The sequence below is a fragment of the Gymnodraco acuticeps genome, unplaced genomic scaffold (assembly GCF_902827175.1).
Source record: "Gymnodraco acuticeps unplaced genomic scaffold, fGymAcu1.1, whole genome shotgun sequence".
NCBI lineage: Eukaryota > Metazoa > Chordata > Actinopteri > Perciformes > Bathydraconidae > Gymnodraco > Gymnodraco acuticeps.
This window is the reverse complement of record NW_022991628.1, coordinates 575,566-590,873: the sequence shown is the minus strand read 5'-3', so window position 1 is coordinate 590,873 and position 15,308 is coordinate 575,566. Positions and strand designations below refer to the sequence as shown.

At 39.6% G+C, this 15,308-nt stretch overlaps 1 protein-coding gene across 1 annotated transcript in view; it reads left to right on the top strand.

The window, feature by feature from the left end:
* Window positions 1–5,193: 5,193 nt before the first annotated feature.
* si:ch73-287m6.1 (RIMS-binding protein 2) overlaps window positions 5,194–15,308 on the top strand; it is a 60,986-nt gene continuing 50,871 nt past the window's right edge. The window contains 3 exon segments of the mRNA XM_034198131.1: window positions 5,194–5,558; window positions 5,923–5,991; window positions 9,591–9,729. Of these exon segments, the coding sequence (XP_034054022.1) occupies window positions 5,467–5,558; window positions 5,923–5,991; window positions 9,591–9,729 (300 nt within the window). The 5' untranslated portion in view covers window positions 5,194–5,466.

The window sequence follows — 15,308 nt, the reverse complement described above, 5'->3', positions numbered from 1 at the left end:
TCTCTTGGATATGTATTTAATGACTTGTATATTACATATATGATCTGGTTGTTATCATATTTCTGTGTTGTTTGGCCAATGTGGTCATTGATAATGTGGGTGGGTGGGGTCTGGTTATCTTATTGAATCAAGAGTCAATGGACAAAATATGTCTTAAACTGAAGAGATAATAAAGCCTCTTGAGGCAAATTTGGGGTATTCTGCTTTATAGATATAATTGACTTGATTCTAACCATCCTACTGTGCAGCTCTTTGGTGCTTGGTAACCTGTTCAAGATACTTTTTATGGTACTTTCACTGCTGATGTCCATTTTTCTTTGCTATAACACCAGTAAGCAATTCAGCCTAATATCGGATTTCTACATAGCCTATTAGGTGGCCAGAAACAATACATAATATGAATATTTGTTGCCCACCTGTCTAACCTTATCTAAAGAAAAGTGGCTAAATGTAGCTTTAAAGGCCCTGCACAACTACAAATGTGTTTTCAATTATCCAGGTTGATTGCTTAGCCTTTAGGATATAGGTAGGCGAGCCATGCTTGGAGTGGCAGCACGTGGTGTTTATTAGGCAAAGTGAGAGCACCTGTGCGGATTGACCACGAAGATAAGATATACTTTATTGTTCCCAGGTTGGGACATGTTTATTGTTGTGAACGTGTGTGTTTAGTAGCTTTCAATTTGACAAATATTTCCCTAGCTAATCGATAAGTGTATGCTAACGTTAAGCACACCGCAACATAAGGCCTCGTCGTTCGTACAGGTAAGAGGTTAGCCTTATTTGCTCTTTTCCCTCCTGTTCATGTTCCACCCTCTTGTGAAGTGTGCCATATGGACACACAGTAGGTAGCCTCTGGGACAAGAACATTGTGAGAGGAAACTGAATCATAACTGTTTGAAAAAAGCAACTCATATCAGGGAACGGCTGTCCAAAGCACGCACCCTACGTTGGGATGCTAAGGAGGAAACACTTTTCATTGTTAATTTAGTGCAGTGAGAGCTGCACTCCTGTAGGTTTCCGTTTAAGTGTTGGAGTCTTTATCTATGTTTTTATTTTCTTCGAAGGAGTATTGTTATAGAGGAATAAATGGCATTAAACTCTTCCAAAACCGGGAAACTGGTTTGAAAAAGCAGAACAGAAGGTCACTGTGAAGAGGATGAGAGAAACCGACGAGCGTCACTTGAATGGGTAACAACCTTTTAAAGTAATTTGCAATAATTGACGTGTCCTGCACTCACCAAAAACTATCCCAACGTATGCAATGTGTATACATATTTGTTCTAAACATGTAGGGTTGATTTTCAGGAGTCTCATCATATCCCTAGATTTACCTTTTGTCATTTTTAACTGATGTATACTCCTGTTATTCTCCATTTGCTGATACTTCTCTACTGCAGACAAAGTGTATTCAACTTGGAGCACAGATCCCAAACAATATTTTAAGCTACATTTCTATATGGCCTATATGGTATATAACTACATGATGTTACAAAAGTCTTTCTTTCTTTAGATGTAGATATAAGACATACTAAGAACAACAGAGATATCAGGAACTCAATCATCGTAATGGGCTGAAGGAATAATTAATAGGAAACTGGCAAATGAAAAACCCCATCAGGCCGAATAATGACGTACGCACTGCACCCTCCTCTCAACTTGATAAATCTGTTCAAGAGATGCTTACTACTGCAGGTTCATAGATGGTTTGCCAGGATGGGACATTTCTGCATAAATCTACAGCACTCCTGAGCTTTGTGTTGTTGATTTTTGTTGTGTCTGTCCTCCTCCTCCTGTCCCCTGCGAGGAAATAAAAGCTGTCCAAGGTGAGTCAGCACGGAAAGCTGTTTGAGCAATTGGCTGGAGCTCTGAGAGAGACAGGGGAAGATGGATGCATTTGTTTTTGTATGCTGCTGTATGAAAACAAACAACTTGTATTTCTTGGTGCATTAGTTATTGACACTTTGTTGATAGTATCGAGGTACAAAGTTGTGTTTTGTCTGATCTTGTTTTGAAGTTCCTTTTTATTCCAGTGCACTAGTCTGAAAGAGGACCACAGATGACTGATATCAGTGGTTTGAGTGTTTTATTATGATGCAGCAGACTGATAAGGCAAATCTCCTGAGGTACGAGCAGCATTAACCTTCTGGTGACTGCAGGTAGAAAATGTGACAACATGCGTAGAAGGGGATTTATCAGTGACTGATAAAATCTGATGCTTTTTCCACGCTCCCCCCTGTGATTGTGTTGCTGTCATACAGTAATCCTCTCATGTAACTGAGAGGCGCTCTCTTTCTCTCACTGAACACTCGTACTCATGGACACAGACATGTATTTATCAATCACCAGGCAGTACCTACTAATGCATGGGGCAGCAATGTTGGATTGGAAAATATTGCTGTCAGGAATTAGTTGTATACTTACACTAACAAATAGTTCATGTAATTTAATGAAAGAAGTGGATGGAATTGTACAGTAAGTGCCAAAAAAGTCAATATTCAATGTCTCTTTTCTTTTTCTTTCAAATAAATGTTTTGTTTGTCCAGTCGATTTGTTTAATTTTTCTAGAGTTCCTGCTTGGAATAGTATTAAAGAAAAAAAAAATGTTTCTAGAATTATTCTGTGAATGATAAACTTTGCCTTTGTTATAAATAATTTTCTTTCTTATATTTAGTTTGAGATGCTGGCGATTTTGTACATTTTTGCTTGATGGGTTTATATATTGTTTTGATGGTAGCCTACCGAAATAAAAGGGCAGAAGATTGTGGGGGAAAAAATCTAAATCCCATTGAAAAATGTCAAATGCATGATAAAACTAATGTTTTTGATGTCAAGTAATAAATACTTTAATTGGCTATTGTAATGAAGTACATTTTAAGGAAAAAAGTATAGCTATGAGTGAAAAAGTATAACAAATACGTGCAGAAGTCCAGTTGTTTTACAAAAGTAAAAGTATGAATCTGAAACACTCATTAAGCAATTAAGATGGACTGTGTGTAAAATGGTTCTGTTTTGGTTTTCGTGTGTGTGGAGATGTGAGGTTTGTGTGTGTGGCTTCAGGATGTGTCATCTCTGGTTGTGTGTGTTTGGCAGGTGATAATGCGGGATCACACGTCCGGTGCGAACGTGGAGGAGCGGCTGAGGCGGTCTCAGATGGAGTTGCAGTGGATCCAGAGACAGCTGGCTATCATCGGTGCCAGAAACAAACACAATCATCACCTACTGGCCAAGTGCAAGGTACTGTGCTACCACACTCTGCAGGCCCGTGTTACTACGACACAGAAAAACTTCAGGAGGGGAAATGTGCCCTCTAATGATGATCTTGTCTATAAGAGTTTATTTTCTTTCCATGATAAAATAGTCTTGTTAATGTAACATAAACCACGGTTATTGGTCCACTTCCGAGGAGAAGATCTTGGAATAAAGTATCACATTAATAGACTGTCTTTAGAAAAAAGGAACATCTGCTCACCCTAATCATAAAGATAATCAAAATGCGTCATTGTGGATACACATGATTTATTTAATCCTTTATTTAAACGGTCTTAAGATTGGTTTAAGCAAAGATAGAAAACGGATAGCTCAGTCATGCATTACACATTTTCCCAATTGAGAAAGATATCTACAATTATAAATGCTTTTATACAAATAAACAATTATGGAGTTCTGCATTTGACATACATTTTTTTACTTCCCACTTCATTGCCACTTAATGTTATGAAAGCTAAGCCTGATTTGAATATCTTATAACTGGAATGAGCTTTTTTTAAAATCATGCTATTACAAATGCATGAAAATGATGTTTTCAAACATGATCATCATTGTTATTACTGAATGTTACTTAATCTTAAATCCATCTCCTCCCGTCTTTACATTTGTATAGTAGACCGGTTTTTTTGTGTGACCACAAATCCGTTTTCAGTCATCTTTCACCTCATCCGACCCTAACAAATGCACACCTGTCCCCTGTTGTGTGTTTTAAATCGTTCTGTATTATGTTTTGGTAGTCTTGTTGGCAACTGGCATGGCATTTTAGGATTCAGGTCTGCAGCCCAAAAGGAACGACTGTCATATGCTTTCTATACTTTACTGCAACCATTCTAATTAGAGATGTACACACAACAGTACAATAGCAAATACAACTCCTAATTATCATTTTTTCTTTGAAACTGTATTTTTGTAATGTTGCTGGAAAATGTGATTGTGTAAAACGTGCCATAAAAAAGTATTTATCAAAAAACAATCCCAGGATTTTTTCCCCCTTTGCATTTATTTCATATGGCCAAAAGAGAATAGCATACTTCTCAAATTGACGTGACATCAGTATATTCACCAAGTCAATAAAGAACCCTAGCTGTGTTAGAGGTGGCAGCCTGTTTTATTAGTAAAATAACACATTCATCAGTTATGTGCATATTTGAAGGGGTCATTTCTGCCTCATCCAGTTTCCATCCATGCACAAACCCTGGTTTCACATGGCTCCATGTCATGCTCGAAAACCAATTCACTACGAGAGTAATGAGTCTACAGTAAGCATGAGAACAGCAAGTGTTGCTAGGTAACAGAGTGGGACAAGAGCGTACGTTGTGCTTTCTCTCCTCACTCACGCACACTTGGTGTCTCTTTCTTTCTGTCCTGTTCACTGTCCTGTGCCACAGTGTTACACGCATATCCACTGAGTACATTGAGTGCTTGATGCTGATACTACCCCACTCAAACACCACACTGATTCAATTTGAGTCCTCTGACCAGGGATGTAGGAGAGGTGAAGAGAGAAAAGAGATGGGTGTATCTGAAGGTCTCTCCAGGAACATGATAGTAAACATTTGACTGATGCTAGAGGAAAGTTATAGGTATCAATAACAAGGAATGCCTTAAACATAGTGAAAATATGAGACGGTATAATACGATATGTGTATAAATGTAGGATGGAGCGAGGTATGCATTGTTGCTTCCATCAGTAAAAACAGAAAACCATTATCTTCTGTAAGATGCAGAGGAGATAAGTGGATGCTGAACTATGATCTGCTTAAGTAGTAAATGTTATCAGAGAAAATACATTTTGATTTACACATCACTGCTCAACAGATTTCCACAATCCATTCAAAGGAAAGCTTCCCTGCATGTATTTTATTTTTTGCACGTGTGACGTTTTGGGTCAGTTGGACAGGGCGTGCACATGTCTGAGCATAAGCGAGAAGCAGTGAAAAAGAAGTGAGCGGAATGTTAAAGCCCGACTGAAGCAAGGAGCAGAGGGCGCAAGAGGAAGCGTTGACACATTCAGGGTGGGACTCGGGGACTGTTTTCTCTGAGGGTGCCGAGCTACTGTAGCTCTTTTTGCCATCACTGTAAGGGAGAGACTTCCAGCCTGCTACAGTGCCATACAGACCGCAGAGCTGTTAAAGCTGCAGATCAGAAACGCTCATTGCAACTCCAGGCACTCCTGCACCGGCATACACGTGCATACGCATGGATGCAGCACCTCCGCCTTCACTGCCAGTTTGGGATGTGACCGGAGGGGAAGAGATTCATTTTTGGACAAAAAGGGTATTGCCTTTAAGGTAGGGGCATTGTCTCTATTTGTGTCAGCAAAAACATACCTGTTTCTACACACTGCTGTCTACGTCCCCTTTTTTAGACTGTATGATACTGTTGCTTTTCTTCATCCAAAAACACAATACAATACAATGCATGCTACTGTGTTTCTTAGAGATGTAATGCATTGTAAAACAGCAGAGATTACATGTATTCTTTATGAGGAGTAGAATGATAGGCAATCATTTTTCTCCTATGTGGTTGACTCTAGATTAGTTACAATCTGTCTAAATCCACTAAAGAGTACCACATGTGTAACATCACTAATGCTGAACAGGAGTAGTTTGATGGGCTTAAACTGATTTTCTTTTTAAATCTGTTTATTAACAGGTCAATAGCTGTACATACATGGCTGACTGCTGCACTGATGCAAGTAATTCACTTGCACACCAGATGGCGGTATGGCAATCTATTTAAATCACCCCTAGTCAAAATAAGATTACCTTGGGAGTTGGGTCGGTTGGCTGAGCACATGCCATTTAACCACAATGCCATTGGGTCAAAGCCAGCCACCACATGCTGCTATCACCGTCCTTTCGCCTGTGGCCCTCCACCATAAGTCATCCAACAAAGCAGAAATACCATAAAAATCTCAGGAAATTATGAAGTGAATCATTGCATAATACACATGTGTTTATTGGTGTCCATGATGAATAAAAAAATAAAAAAGAAGTTGCTTTTATTTACTTCAAAAGTGGAAGAAGCCTAACTGTACACAGCATAAAGTGCTAAAAAGCCCCTATTGCATAAGTATACATGTAACATCTTAATAACCACCCAAATGATCTAAACTGCTTAATAAAGTAACCCCCGCCTCCAAATCATCAGTTTTAAATGGATAATCTATTCACAGTGTACGCAACATGGTGTTGTCATCAGTGGTATGCAAGTCATTGGGCAATACGTGGGAAAATGTACAACATTGTAGACTTCCTCTGAGCGCTGGAATTATAAATGATGGGATTGGAGAGACTAAACACAGTGACTAGACTAGAGGTTATATCAAGAAAGAAAAAAACGCTTTTGGTGGTCGAGATTGCTTCAGAGCAGGTTTGCAAGTCAGTTAGGCATTTCTGCTGTCTCAACCCTCCCTTTCAAAAAAACTAAACAAAAAACACCTTTATGGCTCAATTAATGTTTTACCTGTAACTCACCCCTTGACATGTACAAGCTTTACTCAATTAGATTAAAACACATTGAAAGGAAATACAGTGATTGGCTTGGATAAGAGCAACTTGTGAAATGGACAAAACCCCCCCCAAAAATGTAACTAGTAAGTTTGTCCATGAAACACAAGAAGAAAACACAGCCTGCTAACACCATAAACCAGGCGAACGGGAACCCTCTTTACTGTTATGAAATGGAAGAGTCTTTGGTATCGTATGGTCATCACCAGTGATATAATAGTTTGAACCTTTCTTATGTGATGCAGTGTGCTACTTGTTCATCCACACTGGATTGAAAAGACTGGCACTCAGAAAGTGTTTGTATGACAACACACCTTTGGGAGTGGATCAGTATATGTCCCTTTGAATTCCTCTCCTCCCGGCTCACATTTAGCAGAAGATGTTGTCAGTATTTCCTGTGGCCCCAGAGCACATGAGTGCGTCATGATTCCCCACTCTGAAAGAACTCCTGTCGGAGCAGCTTCAGCAGCTCCCTCGTTACAGGGATGATGTCTCCCAAGTGGACGTCACAATTGGACGCTGCCCGACGTGCTACTGGTCACAGCTTCTGCCTGAGTGACTGATTTGGGGCTCAACTTATCATGTCGCCATGAGATATCTCAACCTGGCATTGCTAAGCATGGATGTGTACCATTACCTGCTCCAGAGTCCTACAAGTCATTTTTGTAATTTTCTAATAACCACATGTTGTCAGGTTACCATAGTGATAACCATTCATGCTTTGCCCTAGTGGTTTTTCTGGTCTAAATGACTCAAATCACTTCACATGGATGTCCATATGGCCTAATATCTCACTCTAAATAGGCTGACTGAATGTGTTAGTCTGCCTGTTTGTTTGGAAAACACACAGTCCTGGTTGGCAGGTCTATCTATCTCTCTGTCTGTTCTTGGAGAGTCCACAACATCACACTGGTGGCTCTATCTGCATGCTTGTGTGCTTGGCAGGTCTGCTGCATTAGCAGGTGTATCTGGCTGTCTTTCTGTCTGCCTGGCAGCTCCATCATACTGGCTTTGGAGCCTTTGGCTGTCTCTGTTATCAGACATATTGCTTGCAACTTTGTTTTTTTGATTTGTTTGTGGTGTATGAAAGTCTGGCCTGCAGTCAGGGGATCTGGTTGTTATTTATGTGTGTGCAAGTGCTTTTGTGTGCCTGACAAGATACCAAACACTCTGCTAACATGCTAATTGATATATCAGAGTAATATAAACTGATATTAGAACCATCTGTTGTTTGGTCTGTTATGGGGTCCCAACAAAGCTCAAAATGAACAATGCGATGATATTGGTACCCTTTTTTATTCTCCTAATGGGAAATATGTAATTTGAATTTTAGAGGGATAGAGAAAAATCATCTTTAGTAGGTGGTAATGTATTCCCTTTGTATAGCTTTGGTAATATTGGAGTGGCTAGTCTAGCTAAGTGTGGGTTTTCAGGAGGCAAATGGGAGGACTACACCCCATTTGGGATTTCAGATGGTTGCTCTCCAAAATATTCCCATTTCATACATTTGTATTACTAAAAGCAGAGTTTTTGGAGCAGAACATCGAATCAAATGTTTACTTAAATTCATAGAAAAGAATACGGACCAAATGAAAGCAGTACATCCTTGGAGGGTGTTTAATTTCAGGAGCCACAGGCAGAGTTTACACAGATTTATCCTAAATCGACTTCCCCCTTGCCTCAGCAAAACAGCTGCTCAGTTCCTCTACTATCTGCAGCCCCTCTGGTGGCCTCAAAGTGATTGGAATATTTTTTTTTAATACAAGATTGACAGCAGAAAAGTTATTTTCCAAAACAAGACAATTGTAAGCTAAACGAAGTTCCATCAAATTGTACAAATATTTGCCCTGCTAGGGAAAACTGACAAGAAACTGTTCACAGACCCCAATAGAAGCTTCCAGACTGCCTATTACAGATATGCAGTTTATTTCCATGGAGGGTTCAAGCGTCAGAGTGAAAATTCACTTTCAAAGGCCATTCTAACCCATCAAGAAAACTTCTAAGGAGAAAAACACTGACTGGCAAATCCTGCTGAGCCTCAAAACCTGTTGCAGTAGCAGCTTCATTTTCAGGCTTGGTAATCCTTTTCCTGTGACTGACCCCACGGGATGGAACTAAAGCCCGAGCACATCACTGTAAGCAAGATTGACAGCCAACCTATGTCCTCTTTCATAACTTGTATTAATCGTGTGCTCCTTTGCTCCTGATGTTACATTGTTGACTGTGTGTTCGTCTTCTGAACCATCTTTGGTGTGGACTAAATTACCTCAACATCTATTGGATGGATTGCTTAGTGATTTTGGTACAGATATATACGGAGCCCTGATAAGTGATACTAAGTATTTTAGATAGCCTGTGGCTTTTTCCACAAGCTAGTTTTTTATTTATCCAGTCAAATATAGCCACATGTTATTGAGAGGTTGCCCTATAAATTATGTATAATCCCCTAGTTTTAAAATGTAGGTTCACATTTATGGGTTTGAATGAAATTGTTTTCCATAAAAACTGGTCTTACTTTTGTTTCACTAAGGATGAATGAAAAATGAATTATACATTTAATTATCGTTTTTGTTTTTTAAACCCAGCAGTTATTTGATGTTATGCTTTTTGGCAAATGTATAATGCTTACCTGCAAATCTACCATAGTGAGTATGATAAGTGCTAAGTTTAGCATCAGCATGTATGAATTGTCATTACGCATGGTTGTATGATGTTTTAAGGCACAGCAGAGCTAAGCTTAATGCTTAGAACAGTATTATACCCAAAAATTCAAATATCAGTAATTTATCATCTTTTTTTCTTGCAGAGTAGATATGAAGTTTCCTCCCTGCAAGCTACGGGACACTTGGTCCACAATGTGAGCCGTTTTCGACTGCTGGAGGAGAGAAACAGAGCTCTCAGGCTTGAGGTTGCCACGCTACGCCAAGAGAAACAGCAGTATAGGAAACTGGTAAACTTTCCACTCCCACCACCACACTTTTATCTTTTTTTCTCTGAAGAACACAATCTAGTCTCTCACCCTCTTTTACTATAACCATTTTAAATGACATGTATTTTTGCCTGCACATGGGTATATACTGTACATATAAATCTCCTTTTGAATTGAAAACATTGAGACGTGATTATCGTGACAGTATGTATGTAAGGAGTTCAGTGATTCACTTTTCAAGTCCTTGTTGCAGCTTTTATTCTTCAAGGACGCAGAGGTAGCGGTGTGACTCGCATGGCCCTGTGTACATATACTCCCTCTGATTGGTCTTTGTTATGCAGACATGTGTAATGTGGTGTAAAATGCTTAGGTGTGTTTAGTGCATGGGAGTGTTGTGTGCGTGTGTGGGGCCATGTGTGTTTTCCTTGCACTATGTATGTTCATGCATGCATTTGTGTGGTTAGTCCTTTGGAGGCCTCCCCCAGGTGGTCTCCGATGGCAAGGTGTGCGAGTCGTTGTCTTGGCAACACGCCCATTTGCAGGAGTGTGGACAGACTGGCAAAGGGGAACTGACATAACATAATGGCTGCTTCTGTTATAATCCTCTATGGCTTGACATTAGTTTTAGTAAAGAGAAAACCTGCACGCTATAGCAGTCGGCATTTTCAAACGGTTTAAAGACAGTTTTTTAGTTCAGTGTAGCTCTCAGGCTTAAACAGTCAGTCATTTGGTCTGTGAATGAGTGCAGTCGCCTTTTGCTCATTCATTTGGTATAGAAGCATACCTGAGTTCATATCTGAGAAACCAGTATGGACCGAAACAATTATTTGATAAAGTTATTTATCATTATTTTGCCTCCATAAGTCAATATATGATAACTACGCAAAAATGAATAAGCCATATAGAAACAACATTATGTAAAAATCTTTCCCAGTAACCACTGGGCACTCTCCTTTCACTACATGACATGAAATCGCTTAAAACACAGTACAATGTTTTACATTAGAATTTTCTCTCTTTTTATCTGATAACGTTAACACCTTTCTGTTTATGGAGGAATTTATGACAACCTGCACAGTGGGTTATTTTGTCCATCTTCACAGCCAAGATCCTTGGCACAAAGCTCGTCTGTCACCAAAGCTAACATGCTGTAGTCAGCAACATAACTCAATAATGTTATGTAATTATGTATGTGTGTGTGTGTGCGTGTTTGTGTGTTTTTCGTATACGAGGATATACTGTTGGAGATGGTCCAGCTGGATGCCTTGCAGTCTTTCTGCTGTCACTGCTGACAGCCACACTATCACAGACTGCATTATGGTCATTCATGCAAAGACAGACTCAGCTATGGCTCAGTTAGACTCAGAGAAGCTCAGTCATGAGAGTGGGCTTGCTCATGCAGATATACTCCATCCATACACCTATTGAAAGAAACGAAGCACATGTCCCTGAATCGCATCTATACATTTTGACTTAACTGCTAAATTAGTTTTTTCCGTTCAGTTTAATTAGGTAAAGGAAAATGTTGTAAAAATAAATCTGTAATTATAAACAGCTCTTGATGCTTATCAAATGTACAGCCTGGCTGAATGTAGTGTTCAAAAGAAGCTTTGTAAAACCTGGAATAAAACACTCATTAGAAGGAAGATATAAGATTAAGAGAGATTCTGTTAAAACACACACACCAGATGGCTGATTAGCCAGCTATTTAGTTATGGTTTTAATGGAAGGCTTCCAGGCGCTGACTGCACAATATATGCGTTTTCATTATAAAACACATCACATCACTTATCAGCAGCATGCTATGGCTATCCTCAGTTTTTTTAAATAACATCTTCAAACATTACTTGTATAAAAGCAGTTATAATCAGGGTTTTTTCACCAGGTGGCCATTAGAGACATAAAATGAATGGTTATCTTGCTCCGTATGTTGGATGTGTAAATAGACGTCTGTTCACCATGTCACTAACAAGAGGTGCTGAAATGTCAGTGAAGTTTCCACACCCAGATCAATGAAACTATCTCCTTTTTCATGTTGTTCCTCTGTACTTGTGCTTGGTTTTGCTGTAGGCAATAGTAAATGCCTAAAATCTACCACTCAGTGCTCTATCATGTAATCCTTGTTGTATCATTGCGAATGAATTGCATGGGGCTAGATTCTCTTGTCTCTGTGTGTTTTTCCAATTCACTTGTTGTTTTGCTCTCGAAATGGCAAGAAAAAATACTGAGAGGGTGGACGGCTTCCTAGAAAAACAAACAAACAAAAAGCCTTAGACCGGTTGCCTGGAAACAATCTGTGACGGACAGTCGGCGAAGAGTACCTTAGGTGAAGAATGACCTTCTGTGTGTTGTGCGGCTGCTGCTAAAAGGCCACAGCTGTCTCCCTGGACACCATCCCCATGGCAACGTTTGTGTACTGCTAGCAGCTGGCCCACTCAGATGATAGTCCTCATGATGATATGGGCTGTCCAACTGCGACAAGAACAACAACTAATCAATAATCCCTAATAGCCGGGTTGTCTCAGCTGACCCAGTAATCTAATTTGTAACTCCCTCTAATCAAGGACGCACCGAAAAACCGGGGTTAATAGTAGTCTAGTGTAATGTAACACAAATCAGCTGGAATAATTCCTCCACCGCCCACAGGATATTCAGAAGATTCACATTGTTTTGACTCACAGGGCTGTTTTAACAACTGGTATTAGACGGGGTGTGTTTAAGCTGAGTTTTCTATTCTTTTCTTAATTAAGTTGATTTTAAACAGTGTTATCAGATGGCGTGAGTTGTCTCTATACAACTACATTACACATCTACAATTAGCTTTACCCTTTAGAAAATCGGTCAGAAAATAAAATATATTTAAGGTTTTTTCTTACTGTATCACTTAGGCTACTGTGCGTAACGTGAACAAAGCGATGAAACCAATGGGTCAAGGTTTGTAGATTTTCCCGTTAAGAGAGAATCTCAAAGGGCTGCTATGCCCTGCAGGGTGACAGATCAGTTAGATCCTTTGTTTGTGCTAAAATGTGTCGATTGCACCTTTTTTGAAAATAATAATAACCATACCCAAGTCACTGTATTCTATTAGATAACAGCCTAATAGTTCATTCAGCAAGCAGTGAAAACGTGCTAGCAGATTAGCGTGCTAGTTGTAGTGTTTGCTTTGTTCGCGGGATCCTCAAATTGCAAGTTGTAGCAGCATCCCATCTGTGAGCCTCTTTGTTTTTACATTTATCTCTGCTCTTTTCCGTCTCTCACTTCTCAATTATCTCGCTTTGTACCCCATAACTTCCACGTCTTTCCCTTCTCTCGACTCTGCTAATACATTTGTCCTCTCTGTCGTCTCTCTATCGTTCCCACCCTCCCTCTTACTTCCTGTCCTAACCTCCTTAGTGCGTCCACCCACTGATCTGGCCTGTGCAGCGTCATGCCTGCAGTCATTTAAGCAGATTAGATGTATATCAGAGAGGCCATGCCAGCATGTTATCACATTTCTGACCTTTTCTGAGAAATTAGTTATACTTTCTTTTTGATAGTGAGTGAATAATATATCGTGATAAAACCAATTTCATGTTAGTTTTCCTATGATCATTATAAACTTAAAACCCACAGACACAATGTAATGCTGCCACAGTCTGATCACTCCTGGTTTCCTTACTGTTCCAGAAAGGACTACATCATTCACTATTATAACAGAACTACTCATAATGACCGTATACAATTATTTACAATATATATTATTCTTCTTCAGAGTTATTATGACTCATAATCAGCATAACCACAACTATAAATGCTTGCTTTCAGAACATGCACTGACGCGAAAACAAATTTGCCGTCCATCCTGTGAGAGCACTGAATCATATTGGGTTTAAAACTGCAGAGGAAAATAAATTCTGTTGCATCAGAAGGAAAATGTGCTAAAAATATCGCACTGTCAAAATGTAGGGCCCTCCTGGATTAATTGAAAATCCCCTTAACCGGATTAAATAATTGTTTAGGGGCTAACTGTTGTATACCCACACTCGCACATACACACGCATGGACATTGGACACACATGAACCCCCCCCACACATAAGCTGATGTCAATACAATATAATTACTCATTGTGACAGGGAAGTGTAGGCAGTGTGATAGCAAGTGTGTTCTGTGTTGTAGTTAAAGGCTAAAAGCTGTGAATCTGTGAGGATTACAGTTGGAAGTTGGAACTGAGCGAAAATGGAATAATGAGTTGCATGGGGATCAAATTGAGCCTCACAATTATTGCATGTAGAATTTTAAGTTAGGGTTGCGTTGTCAGAAAACATAATATCTAAGCAGTATCTGAGCGGGTGTGGAGTAAATGAACAGAAATGATGCTGGTAATTTCACCCCCTGTAGCTTTCAAAGGTTGCGACGGTTGCTGTTAAATGTTTCTAGGAAGAAACAAGCCTGTGGTTACAATAGATTTATTTCAGCCATTCATTGCTCAATTGGTCGGTAGAGGTCCACCAGATCTCAACCTGCTTTCCATTCAATTAGGTTGTAATGTATTACTCCTTCATGATGATTTGTAACAACATTGCTTAAAGGGGACCTATCATGCAAAATGCACTTTTGTACGTCTTTTATACCTGAATATGTGTCCCCGGTGTGTCAGGGAACTCACCAAGTGTCAGAAAACACAACCCTCTCTCTTTTCTTCCATACCCAAATCTCTAAGAACGGGGCTGATACAGACTGATACAGATTTGAATTTTTCTGACGTCAGAAAAGGGGTGCTCCGCCTATATGGGCAACTCTCCACCTATCAGGGGAATGTAATGGGGAATGTTTTTTTCTCGAAAAACGTGATTATAGCGCCATGCGCGCAAACCTGGCAACCCACTAGAAGGCAGGAGTCTCAGTTAACATGGCAGCGGCTAGCTTTACTCCAAAAATAGTGAAGTTTGGATTCAAGGATTATGTTGTCGATGACGGTAATAAGAAGAGAACAGCGGTATGCAGGGTCTGCAGCATAAAGATCAGTGACACGACCACCACAACACCCAACTTCATTCGTCACTACAAAAAAAACCACAGAGAAAGGTGCGTGCATGTGTTGTGTTAGCTAGAAAGCTAACGTCAAGTTTAAGCTACGTTAGACTTGGTTTCAAATCGATTAAGCATTGCAAAGAGAAGACAAAACGGTAAATTATCACTAGAACCGCCAAGGGATTCATTTGGACTAACCCTGATACTGACGGGCTGTCGGGAGAGAGAGAGAGAGAGAGAGAGAGAGGGAGAGGGAGAGAGAGAGAGAGGGAGATGTGGATAATGTGTTATTATCAGAAGTTGCTGTAAACTTTTGAATAATGTAGTTCATCTACTTTTAGTAGTTTGTTTTAATTATGTTGTTTTTGTTTGTAGAAGTGCATCATTCCTTGATTTATTAAATGAATCTGAACTTTTTGATCTGTTATGATGATAAACTGAAGCAATTTCTAAATTAACCCAATTAAGTGAGTTTTAAATCGTCCTACTTAGTTTATAAGGAAATGCCATATATGATTTTCTTACCTAGAATTCTGCCTTTTTGAACAGACTTTTTGAGTCCTAGCTTATTGTCTGCAGTTCTAGGGTT